This window comes from Melospiza georgiana, chromosome 1 (genome assembly GCF_028018845.1).
Source record: "Melospiza georgiana isolate bMelGeo1 chromosome 1, bMelGeo1.pri, whole genome shotgun sequence".
Taxonomy (NCBI): Eukaryota; Metazoa; Chordata; class Aves; order Passeriformes; family Passerellidae; genus Melospiza; species Melospiza georgiana.
Window position 1 is genome coordinate 112,477,819 of NC_080430.1, and position 13,311 is coordinate 112,491,129.

The following is a 13,311-nucleotide window of genomic DNA, read 5'->3' on the forward strand; positions in this document are numbered from 1 at the left end:
CATTATTCCCATATTAAATTCAAAACACAGCACTGTACCAGCTACTAGGAATAAAATGAATTGTATTCTGGCCTAAACCAGGATAGATAGGTTTTTTTGGAGCTAATGATTTAAATGTAGCAGGCATTATTTTTATCAGGCACAGACATAGCTCGAGAAATTGGATGTAATGGAAATCCACTATTTATGAAAAGAATTACATATAGTAGGGCTTAATAAAAGATATTATTTAGCCTATAAATACTGAAACAAGAAAAACACTTATTTGTGAGAAAGTTTATTGTAGTGCTCATAATCCAAGCAGCACAACAGGAAAGGAAAGATAAATGAGGCATTTAGTTCTCATGTTATGCATATGACATGATATTCCCACCCACATTTTATAAACCAGAAAAGTATATTAAAAAATAGACCAATTATGCTTCTGATACATGATAAGCATGAATATGAAATTGTAGTCAAAATAGTTCCAATCAATCTATATTATTTGTTTATTTATTATTTTCTTTCTAGCACTACTAATATCATAAAAGTTTTCAGCTTGAAACGTGGGTAAAAATGAAACATTCACAGTATCTTTTTCAGAGGCTGGAAACCTCACACTTGGAAAAATTTCTGCTTTGGAATGTCTGTAATATATTGAAGCCTTAATCCCACTCTAATTGGTACTTTACTAATTAGCCTGTGACTACAATTTTAATTAGATACACAATAGGTGTTCTTACCTGCAGTGGAGGAGGTATTTCCTGGGAAGAAAAGTGAAGGGAAGAAGACAGTGAAAGGAACCTATAGAAGACAAATATAATCTAATCCCTACTATAAGAAATATATACAGTAATTAATATTTTTCAAAATTATGTCTCTGGAAATGTATTCTGTTTTTCAAAGCACATTTGCTTTGTGACTTGCTTTTCTCCTGTGAAGAACAAACTGTACTTTGGTTTTTTTCTGAGACATGACTTGTGCTGTGAGCAAACTGAGGAATACTGGAGCACAACTGTAGTTGATTAGCTCAGGGCCAGCCCCAGGGACTGAGGTGGACACATGATGGGCTCGAAGCAGGAGTCTGCAATCTGAGCTGAAGAGCTGAGCTGTGTGCCTGTGAGCTGGGTCACAGGGAACAAGGCTGAAAAGGAGATGCCCAGCACCCTGACAATGGCATTGGTTGAGCCTGGGCTGTAGCATATTCTAGAGTTAAAATGCAAGTGAAAAGCTTGGAAGATGCAGCTGAGTGAATTCCTGCCAATGGCGACTCAGAAGTACCAATACTCTGTAGATGAGCATCATCTATCACTTTTTTCTATCAGGAAAAGACAGGAAAGAGGGATAGAATGTGTCTGTCTGAAAATACTGCCACCATTAATGTTCTCATTAGCTTAATGGCATATACCCTTATAGAGAATTTTAGGATTGTCATTTGGGTGAAGACTGTTTTAAAATCTGCAAAATACCTAGTGCAAGACTCCTAAAAACATAAATCTGAAGTTCCCTCCTTCTCTGAGGAAGCCTGAGTTGTGTGTTTATAAATATAAAGTTATTTGTCAGGCCTGGTAATCCCCATAAGCCCCAGCAGTGAAAAGGGTGATTCAATTTCAGAAGATAATGGGACATTCTGAAAAATGATGATCGGGTCCAGGGAATGTTCTTATATGGGGAGATATAAACAGTAAAAGTAAAGGGGAGGATGAATTGCAGAAAACAGAAAAACAGTTAAAGAATTATTATTTTTCCCTCCACTAAAGGGACACTTCTACAACAGGCTTTCTGGTGGAAGTGGAAAACATACTGTACAATTTGCATGATTTGAAAAATACTTTTTGTTACTAAATTTTGACTGGGAAAATTCTTCCACATGGTGAATAAGGTCACAGGTGAGCCACATTCCATGCTCTGCAAGATATTTAAAAGCAATAGCTAAGGAATATTTTTCTCTAGACGTCAGTATAAGGCAAGTAAGAACAAAGTTGCACCCCTTATGTTTTTGATAAAATTTGTAGCAATCATTCTGAGAGCAGTAATTACTTCACAAATGCTAGAGAACTTTGGTGAAATGAAAACAGCAAATTATTAACTGGAGAAGCATCTGTAAGATTTAGGTGTCAGTTGTGTCAAGAAGTGGAAGATGATGTCATCCTTGTGCCAAAATCAAATTATCCCAATCTCAGTCAAATAACACACGTTATATGTGGTCTGAAAACACAGATTGCACATTGTGGAATAATGCTGAATATAGGAGAAGTCAGAAAAAATTATGATGGCTATAACCAACTCTACAAGCAATAAATATTAATCAAAAATTGTGTTTGCTCTGAAGAATTCACTCAAATGTCCTGCCTAGTAAAAGATATTATCTTTTCAAAGGGCTTTATTAACTCACCTGTCCTATGAGATCTGGTCATTTCCCATGGCAAATTTGTCTCCTACAATGAGTTTCATTAGAAACAGAAAGGAGTGGGGAGCTCAAGCCATGGTTAGTGGAATTATATCGCTTTTAATTTTTTATGGGAAGAGATTTAAGGCTGATTCATGTAAAAAAGACATTACTTCTTGCTGTCTAATTAAGATGCTAGTTGGGCCTGGCATATCTTGAGGTATCTCATTTTGCAGGGAGGTTTGAGTCTTCCCTGACACCTCCAAGACCCCAGCTGCCTCACATCAAAGGCTGAGTGACCACTCCTGTGAAGCACTATCCTGAGAGCTGCTATCTCTGCAGAAAGGGAGGATACATTAGCTCAGACTTCACGCCGTGCTACACACATCCCTGTCACTCCTGGGCAAATGGGAGCCTACTTGAATACGAGGTGAACTTGAATATCCCTGCAAAGAGGCTGCATCCATACCCTTTGTCCCCTTCCTAGTGGGACTGCTGCTCACATCACAAAACATCCACCATAGATAGCACTTTAGCAGTCTTTATCAGTACCCTGAAAATTGAATAGTCTGCTTGGAAAAGGCAATTATAATGTACCACCACTTCATTTGAACTGTGCAGTTTGAAAGGGAAAAAAAAACACAACAAAACACCTCTTATGTGATTGCCTTCCCATCTTTGTGAAATAAAAGGAAACTTGTTTTCTGTCTTGAGTTCTTTGGTGATGGTAGACTTCAGCATCCAGTACTTTCATCCTTCCTGTTGTATACATATGGAGGTTTGCTGTGGGATACAGTGCAGTATTTTTGATTGCAGGCTTGTATAGAACATCTCCTTTGTAACCTGGGTAGTGTGATGTTATTTTACACAGTCTAGTTGACATAAGGATGGAGATTAAAATGCAGGTCAGAAGTTCTAACCAGACTTGGCAGGCAGGAAAGGATATTGGTTCGACAGGGTAATTACCCATAGGAAGTGGTGATGCTGACACCAGTTTTAATTTTTTGAGTGCTGCTAAAGATGTTTATCTTCACTCTGAAAGCTTTGGTCTTTTATAGTTTGAATGCTGTCTGTGAGAGAAGCTGTCACTTTTCTCTCTGCTCTATCCAGCAGTAGTGCTCTTCAAAATAGTCAAAAGATTTTTTTTATCTGAAAACAGAAGGAAAATATATTCTTACTTCTGTGCCTTTTTGTGAAACTCATTTAACCAGAGATACACTGCCCTGAATTTCAATGAATATTGGGAGAGTGCTTGCTTGGGTAAATAACATGTATTATGTTATGGAGTAGAGATTTAATTGCTGTTGTTTGTTGTTTTTTTTTTTTTTTTTGTCTCCTCCACATAGAATTGGCCAGAACATACTTTTAGGGACTATAAAATAATATTCGAATCTTTTATGATTTCTTCTCTCTTACATAATTTAAACTGAGGATTCCTTATTTAAGAAAACCTAAAATGAATTTCAGAGCTTGTGTTATGTAAGCCAGTTAGTTACATCAAGCAGAAAAACTGAACACTGCCTTTGGGAGAGAGGGGCGGGAGGGGGAACAAATGCTTGAAAGCAGAGTCCAGAGAATGGAGGGCAGTTTGGGGACCAGGTTCTCCACGCTGCACGCCACAGAGAGGCCGGCAAAAGGCACCGGGTACACGTGGAGCACCAGCCAACCTCCAAGGTTCTTCAGGAGCAATTTTGGATGCTTATGTACGTATGTTCAGTCTGGGAATAATGCTTAATGTTTGCACATGATTTTGTCTTCCAGAATGATTGAAGATTGTGGGAAAAGAGGAAATACCATGGCAGAAAGAAGGCAGCTGTTTGCAGAAATGCGTAAGTACTTCCTGGAAATGTTTTGCTGTGATAGACCAAGCCAGTTGCTATGCAATGTCAGTAAAATTTATGCAAGCTTTCCACCTCAAATCTCCCTTGCACAAATGAATATCATGAGACCAAAACTGCACGAAAATGGGCTGATTTGACCTAAGCAGGAAAGAGAGGTTTTCTACATCAGATTTTTTAATTGAATTATTTATCCGTAGTTTTCTTAAGACAAAGATGATGGAGTACAAAGGTTGCAATGAAGAGGGATAAAAGTCTCCAAAAGCTACATCTTTTTTTGGAGGTATCTGTAGTGGGTTGACCCCAGGCAGCTGCCAAACTCCCACATACTTGCTTAATCCCTCACCAGCCTCCAGCAGAATGGGAGAGAATATAGGGAGAGCAAAAGCAAGCAAACTCATTGCTTGAGATAAAGACTTGATTAGGTGACAGAAAGAGAGGGAGAAAATTACAACAGAAACCAAGAGCCAGTAATGCAAAGGTGGCTATTCCCCACTTCCAAAAGCAGACTGATGCCCAGCCACTCGAGGAACAGTGGAAGTTTTTGTCTGCCTTGGAAGACAAAACTCCCCACCCCCTACTTTCCCTACCCCAGTTTTATTGCTGAGCATGACATTATATGGTGTGGACTAACCTTTTGGGCAAGTGGGGCATCTGTCCTTGCTGTGTCTCCTCCCAGCCTCTTGCCCATCCCCAGACAGCCCTGGGAGGGGACAGAGTAGGAAACAGAAAAGCCAGAGTGCTGTGCAAGCACTCTTCAGCAACAGCTGAAACAGCGGTGTGTTATCAACACATTTTAGCCACAGATCTGAAACACAGCACCGTGCAGGCTGCTCTGGAGAAAGTTAACTGCATCTCAGCTAGACACAGTACAGGGACTCATGTACTTCATACCTCACTTCAGTGTAATTTTTTGTAGTTCCTAACGAAGTCATGTACTCCCTGCACGATAGTGTGTCAGGGATGTACCATACCAACAATGTTCCTGCACTTTTGACAGTCATCTCTAATTTCTCTTACAATCCACTCTTTCTCCAGGAAGTTCTGCTGTCAAGTTTGAGACTGTCACTCTGTTACTAGATTTACCTGAGTTTTGTGTGTAATTACTAAGCCTCCTGTTGTTTGTCCCCTGGCTCATAGTAAACTAGGACAGAGCATCTCCCTGATCTTTGGTGGCAGACTAAGATGGGCATTACTGGGACTGGAATTGTTATGCATAATGAAAGGCCAGGTGTGTGCTGGTGAATTCAGTGTGTGTGAGCCCTACATCTGAGCTCTCCAAATTAAAGATTTCCCACTCAGATGGCCTACCAAGAACTGGTTTGGCCCATTCCACAGTGTCCACTGGCTCTGTTGTGCCCTGTAATTGTTTTAGTATCACACAGTGCTTGCTGCTGTAACTTATGAATATTTCTCACTGATCTTTTCTCTCTGGTGCACAGTGACAGGACCTGAGGAAATGGAATGAAGCTGTGTCATGGGAGGTCTAGGTTGGGTATTAGAAAGAGATTCTTCACCCAGAGGGTGTTTGGGCACTGGAACAGGCTCCCCAGAGAAGTGGTCACAGCAGCAAGCCTGACAGAGTTCAAAAAGCATTTGGACAATATTTCAGGCACATGGGGTGATTTTTGGGAGTATCCTGTGCAGAGCCAAGAGTTGGACTCAATGATTCTTGTGGGTCCCTTCCAACTCAGGATATTCTTTCATTCAGTTGTCTCTTGTGTACAGCACCTTGGAACCTTGGAAGGAGGTGTTGTACTTTGGCCAGAATCAAAAAATGTATTTGTCCATTAGCAGAACATACTGTAGTTTTAATTATAATTACAGAGGGGCATTGATTTTTATCAGCTCAAGTCAGTGACATAGGTACCATTAATTTCAAATAGTTTTAAATACTCCTAAAATATTTAGGACTTTGCTGTGAAAATTTGTGGTTTGTTTCCACGGTTTTGAAGGCTCTTTTGATGTTGAATTGTTTAGCAGGAGTTAAGGAGGTATTGGGAAGATCAGCAGCTGGAGGCAGAGGAGGGACCGTTTCCTGTATTACACACCAGTAGTTACAGTCTGCTATTTTCTTCTTTCACATTTTAGTATTTTGGCATACTTACTTCAGTCTGGTTTATCTCACGTGTGCTTCCCTTTTCTGTTTGCCTGACTCTGTTCCTCCACCTACTGCCTGTGTACACAGAGAACTGGATGTTCCAACTAGGTAAAATGAGGGGAAAATATTAAGTCTTTGTGGAAAAACTAAATGTATTTTAGCCATCTTCATAAAACACTGACCTTTGCATTCTGAGAGCCCCTCAGACACCTCTGTGTGTGGAGGGTGCACATCACTGAAACCAAAATTCATCCTAGGATTGCATTCAGCTGTGTGCAAGCCCCCACTTTATTATGTGTAACAAAAACCATGTGCTCCTGATGCCATACGTATTGTGGGCCATGTGAAGCTTCTTAACATTCTGATAGGCATAAGCCTGTGGCAATAGGTAAATTCCACAACCTGCCAATATCAGAGGAAGAAAATTCATAATATAAAGGCTTTTGCCAGTGTTTTCAGTTCTTGGGACCTACATCTGCAAGTCTGTGATTGAAACCTCACAATAATTGTACAAAGTGGGTCATGCTCCAGACTACACAAGGTAGAAAAGAGGGGGGAAAAAACAGAAAAAAAATAAGTCCAACTTTTCAAGCCTTTTTAAGTGGGAAGTCTGTCCTGAACAAGGAATTGAAGGATTTGATTCAGACTTTAAATTTGGACCACTGTGATTTCCCTGTATTTTGAGAGGTCCGGTTCAGCCCTTTTTGTTTCCTTTCCTTCAAAAGAGGCATCCTTCTAGTTCCAAATTACAAACATTTGTGAATTGATATCATTATTATTATCAACTTCTGTAGAGTCCCGTGATTAAAGCTTGTGTTATAACTCACAATGCTCTGTTGGACATCAAGCCACTAGGTCCTAGTCTTACCTTAGTCTGACCTGACATGCCCAGGTGTATCCACACTGATGAAGAGTTCAAAATGTGCATCACTGTTGGCACATATTATCCAGCCAGAAAACAGCAGCCAAAGTTGCAGCGTGTCCCTTTGCTATTTTTGCAAACTGCCATCAGTGTTACTTGACATGAGCATATTCAAAGGAGACAGAGTGAGGCATTGCCAGGAGGCAGAAGAAAGGAGAGGCCACTGGCAGTCCTGTAGGGAAGTTACAAATTTGCTGTCTCATTTGCTGTGCTCAGTCCTGGACATCTTTCCTTTTGTTTAGCAGGACTCTCCATCATGTAAGTGGTGGCACTTTTCTACAGAAGCCATTTGACAAACAGATTTCTGACTGTGGCAAAATGTGAATCATGACAAAATTAAATTATCTATTCCATGGTCGTCTCAGCAACACCTACTCCCCAAATAATATCAAAATAATACCATCCACTATGTGTGGATGTAAAAAAGAATAGTAAAAAAGTAAATAGTAAAAAAAATAGTAAAAAAGAAAAGAAAAAGCAGTGTTGCCTACAAATTTGTTTATTTAGAATTATTACTGCAACCTCAGAAGCTTAGTGAGCCAGAGTCTCACTTTGCTTTCACTTTTAAAACCTTGTTAAAAGGCTGAAATTTTATAAAGGAGCACTGGAAGTTTATTGATAGCTTTCACTGAAGAGGGAAAAAGTAACATTAATTTTACTTATTTTTCCTGTTAAAAAAAAAAAGCTTAGTGTTACAAGCTTTATCCTCCCTTTCACCTACAAAGAAATTTTCCTAAAGCTGTCAATGAGATACCAATGGAGAAGGGAAAAACCTGTATCATTTTAACAATAGAGGGGATGATGGAAAAACTCACAAAAATACTTCCCATACCTGATGTTAAGTAGTCAAAGGTAATTTCTCCTAGGAGCAGATGGTGTAACTGGCAAAAGGGAGTAGCTGGGAGCCTTGGGAAGATGGTGTGGGAGAATTTGGTCAAGAAAAGAGCAGAATTTGGGGAGAATAGAGAGTATCGTTCTCATTTTCATGTCATAGGCCAGAGCGCATTTGAAAAATTTGGTCTGAAGGATGACCATGTTTAAAAAAGTGTGGGTGAACAATGCTGCCACATGCAGAATGGAAGCTTCAGGCAAGATTTATCAGGGAAGGAAGCCCTCCAATTGAGTCACAAGGCGCAGAAAGGATCCCCCTCACGCTGAAAACTCCTTCTTAGAGAGTAGTCTGAGTAGAGCTCAATCCAGTCCTAGCCCCAGACTTGGTCAAGAGTTTATTTCTTAAGCATTATAAGATGTAATTGATACTTTATATGACTTCATCATGCAGGATTAAGGATAGCAAACCAAATATATTCATAGAAATAAAATAAATATTTAAATTGGTGATAATGATAACAATTAAGCTAAAATATTTTATTCAAAATTGTTTACCAGATAGTATAGATATTTATAACTAATTGTATTGGTCACTATTTATTAAATAAATAATTTCAAAAATAGCCTAATAATTATCAAGTACAGATTGGTGTTACTCACCCATATCAACACTGGGGGCAAATCTCTTCCACTTGGCCTGAAGGAATAGCCTTGAGGGGTGTCCCCAGTCAAGGGAGGAATTGCCACAAATGTATCCAGAAGGAAAGTGTTGAAGTCCCTGCCATTAAAAAATGGAACTGAGCTTTTATAGTATAAAGTGATTGACTGTCAGTCAGATGTTTCTAGGCTCCCTTGCCAGCTCAGCAGCCTCAGATAAGTTATCAGTGCTATCACTTGTTGCTTCCTTTATCAGGAACTTTGTGTGCCACATCCTCAGCAGTGCTGATTTCTCTCAGGCAAGACTGTTTTTCATGTCCCCAGAAGGTTTAGCTTTGGGGTTGTGAAGTCAGGCTGGTCTCAGCATTCCCAAACACCTGAAGCAGCATGATCCACCTTCTCCATCCATCGCTGATAACTTTTGCAAATGGGAGAAAATTTGAGCTGTTTTACCCCCACTTAGACAGAGTATCCTGCTACAGATGCCAACATGGCCATATGTTCTGCAGTTCAGCTGAGAAATCTCAAAGCATTCAGGAAGCCTGTGTAAAAGCAGGGCTGTATCCCACTCCTCTCTTGACTGTACCTTGTTTGGATGAGTTTGTTGGACACTGTGCCAGGTTCTGCCCCCACACTGGCCCCTGTGTCCTGTCCTTGTTTGTGAGGGAGCTGCCACTCAGTTTGTTCCCATCTCTTGGACATGTTTGGAAATGTTACTGGATCTTTATGTTGCAGCAGCCAGGGCCAAGCTTTGTGTGGAGCACAGAGCTGACCCTCAGAGGTCTCCGTTGCAGAGAACATACATCCTCAAAGTGGAGAAAGGCTGCACACCCCTTGTCATTGCCCCCTTCTGCAGATTGCCATAAATCTTTATGTTACAGCACAGTATGTTTTCTGGGTTTGCTGGCAATACCTTGCCCTGATGTGGCATGTCAGCTAAAGATATTTGTTATGGGCTTTTTTTGCTGAATATTAAAATTCAGCTGAGGTTTTCCCTGCTGTTGGAGCCTGGCCAGTGTGTCTTTTAGCCTGCAGCTTGACCAGATTGTTCTTCAAAGTGACAGACACAGTGGGCTGACTATTCCTTGCCTTCCTTTCTAAAATTCTTTTAACACTGTAGCTCCTGACATTCCCCTTGTTACTCCTCACTCCTCTCTGCTCTCGCTGCAAAGGAAAGAGCCTTGAAAATTGTTAAACCGAGGCAGCTCGTGTGTCCTCTTTGTTCCTTGGCTTCCCTGCTAGCAGAGAGACACACAGGTCACGTTCCACCCAAATGTCACCGTTCTTCTCTTCCACTAGGGGCTCAGGATCTGGATCGCATCCGCTTGTCCACCTACCGAACAGCATGCAAGCTTCGCTTCGTTCAGAAGAAATGCAACTGTAAGTATGCCAGCACTTCCCTCTCCTACACTGTTACAAGCTTTCCTCTGCACTCTGCAGTCTGTCCTTTGCACCGCTGACAATCCAGGGCTGTGTGATGTGGCGTTGCAAAGGACACTCATCAGAGTGCCTGGGCAGGCTTCAAATATTAACCTGTTTATGTAAGGAACTTGCCTCAAATATGCCAGTGATTCAGTCATAGAAAGGTGGGGCAGGATACAGGCCACAGCTTTAATTAATAAGAATGTTAACTGCGTTCTCCAGTGTTCTTGTGAAATAGCATTTGTGAGTTTCAGCAGGGCCCTGCAAATTAAATGCTTTTATAGCAGCTCTGTGAGAAAAAATGCTGCTTTTAGTCCTCTTCTATTTAGGGTGCAGCAAAGTAAGTGCAACGTTGGTGACACCCCTCTATTTCCAGAAGGCCAGCTAAATGCAGCTCTTCTGAGAGACTGAACCTGCTTGTAATCTCTGCATATCTGTCTTACTCCCTCTAGGTTTTATTGGGAAATTTCTCACTTGATTAGTGATCTTTTTTAACTTCTCTTCTGAGATTCAGTCTTTTTCCCTTTACAGCTGCATTTTCTATTAGCACAGTCACGTGCTGTGAGCTTTAAAGGTGAAATACGTATAAAATCTGTAATGGAGTGTATCCTTTCTTCTCCATCCAAAATAGTATGCAAATACTTAAAAAGGCAGATTTGGGTATATGTGCTTTACTGGACCTTTCCACACCAATTAAAAAAAATCCCCTAACCAAGGGCACTCTTGTCAGCAGTAGCAGTAGGGAGAGGACAACACAGAGAAAATAAGTGTTTTAGTCCTCACATACAGACTAGAATGACAACCTGGCTATGCTTGTGCTGCACACAGTGGTAAGTATGTTAAAAAATGCTCACTGTGGATAGAAATTTACCACCCTGTTAAGTTCCTAGTTTTGGGGTTACATCTGTCTGTGTTACAGAAATGTTTCTCTTATGCTGTCCAGACATACTGGAGAGGCCAACTTGTAATGAAAAATATTTTGGAGAGTATTTACTGTGTTATTAGCCACGGAGCTGATAGTTTAATCACTTTTGTAGCACACTTCTCATATTTTTAATATGTCCTTAGCTGAAGTATGAATTGAAGGTTTGGTATCACATTATAAGCAATCTGCCAGACACAAAACCCAGGGGGGGTTAGTACCTGCCCAGCAGCTGGCTTCTCCCATTCAGGAGCAAATGTGTTGAAAGATGCTATTATGTTGCATTCGGTTGGGTTTTTTTAAATCTTATGTTTAGGAGGATGACATTTTCACTTCATTTTCATGGTAACAGAATACAGTAGTCTGAGGTGACAAAAGTATCCAATTAAATGGATAGTGATAGCAAAGTATGTGTGCAACTGCATGCAAAGCAAATAAAAAAAAAACCCAAGGGCTAACAATAGCCTCATTGCTGGGAGTGTCTGTCTGGCTGAAAATATACTGGTTCTTAATTTTAATTTTGTGCCTCTTATTTATGAGCTGTGATCTGCTTTTGTGGAGCTGTTGGTTCTCCTCATAGAGAATTAGTGCAGATGCCCTGCAGTTTGCCAGTTTGTGCCAAGTAGCTCGTGGTTGGGACTCAGCTTCTGGTCTCCATTGATAACCTAGGAGGAGTAATTTGCTGATCTTGTTTAAAGATTTATACTGTATCACTCTCTCCTTAAGGAAAAAAAAAGTAAAAGGAGAAACTTATAATGTCATGCTAAGTATTAGGTTCTGTGCCACTTAAGAAATAGTGCCTGCTGCTCTGGAACAGGCTGGATTGTGTGTGTCTTTTCACCATCAAGTACAGTTTCCTTCTCCTTGTTTCGAGTAGACTGCTGCTCTCCCAGTTAAGTTTCTCTTATCAATGGGAAAAGAAGTCATTCATTCACCTGGCAGGTGTTCAAGCAATGGCTGTCCAAGACAGAGCTGCTAAACATAGAGCCACTAACTGAGCACTGCCCTTGAAATGGTTAATATCAGACCTCTGGCTCATGTCAGCTACTGTTTTGGGATTTTTTTCTCCCTACAGATACTGTCATTATGCACCACCCAGCAGTAATGAGACAAAAAAGAAAAAGGGGTCATGGGAAAAAAAAACCTTTCTGCTGCATCTGTGCTGCTGCATTTAGGGTAGACTATAACAAGAAAAAAGCTCAAAGGCAGTTCTGCTCCACTCCCAGTGCATAGCACCTCCTGTCACTCAAGCCATCCTTGTCTTCTTTCAGCTGTGCCCTCCTGCCCTGCCCTGGCACATTGGCCCAGACTTACTCTGGAAAAATTGCTTGGAAAGACTGCATTTGAGGGGTTCTTTTAAAGAGCTAATTTAATAAATGGCTGAGAGCTGCTCTTGGCTACAGGCTGAAGGTGTATGAGGATGGAAGCAGAGAGCTGCTTTCAGTGCCAGAAGTGTTTGTTCCAAGGAAAGCAGAGCAGAGGCTTTATTAGCACCATCTTTTTTACCCGGAGGTGCCCATTAGCATAGGCAGGCATGGGATATCATTTAACAGGCAGCTACACTTATCACACACAGTGCACTGTTTGTTTCTGCTGCCTTTAATGCAGACACAGACACAGGTTCATCTCCTGGCCTCCCTTTGAGAATTCTCTCAGTACAAAAGCAGTTTTTTTGCTGAAGCCTTCAGCAGCAGGCTGGGTTTTACTGGCAAAGTAGGCAGTGTGCAATGGGCAAAAATCATATTCTGAGACACATTCTCTCTTGCAGAGTTTCTCCTGAGACTAGGTAAATTATCTGGGTAAAAATAAGAGAGAACATGACTATTTATCACCTTTTACCAGAATATCACTACATATGTTGCACCTTGAGTACTACCACTGTTGATCAAATAATTTGCTTTGCAAAATTATTTCATTTTCATAAGAAGATTTCTTTGCAGATATTTAGTGAACAGTCTTCAAAACTGCAAATATATGTCTTTCTGACAATTCTACACAACTTTGAGAAAATATTCTGTTTGTGGAAGGTACTTCTTTTATAAAAATGTCTCTGAGCCTTTTAAAGTGACAGTTCAAAAACAATCATCAAAGTGTGAAAAAATCATTATCAGTCATTTCAATTATTTGTCAACTAGGATGGAATTTAATCCAGTCCAGCCTTGTTCTTCAGAAAAGCAAAAAATTCTTCTTAAGCACTCATAAAAAAGTAGATAAATTTGAAAAATCTCCAATGTTATCTTTCAAAGA

At 40.4% G+C, this 13,311-nt stretch overlaps 1 protein-coding gene across 8 annotated transcripts in view; it reads left to right on the forward strand.

The window, feature by feature from the left end:
* DTNA (dystrobrevin alpha) overlaps positions 1–13,311 on the forward strand; it is a 223,337-nt gene that overhangs the window by 120,902 nt on the left and 89,124 nt on the right. For 5 of the 8 annotated variants that reach the window (XM_058041024.1, XM_058041015.1, XM_058041043.1 and 2 more), the window contains 2 exons: positions 4,133–4,200; positions 10,020–10,100. In XM_058041024.1, coding sequence (XP_057897007.1) covers positions 4,134–4,200; positions 10,020–10,100 — 148 coding nt within the window. In that variant the 5' untranslated portion in view covers position 4,133. Of the gene's footprint in view, positions 1–4,024; positions 4,046–4,115; positions 4,201–10,019; positions 10,101–13,311 lie in introns of those variants that run through there. The other 3 variants (XM_058041084.1, XM_058041006.1, XM_058041034.1) reach the window with 2 other exon arrangements.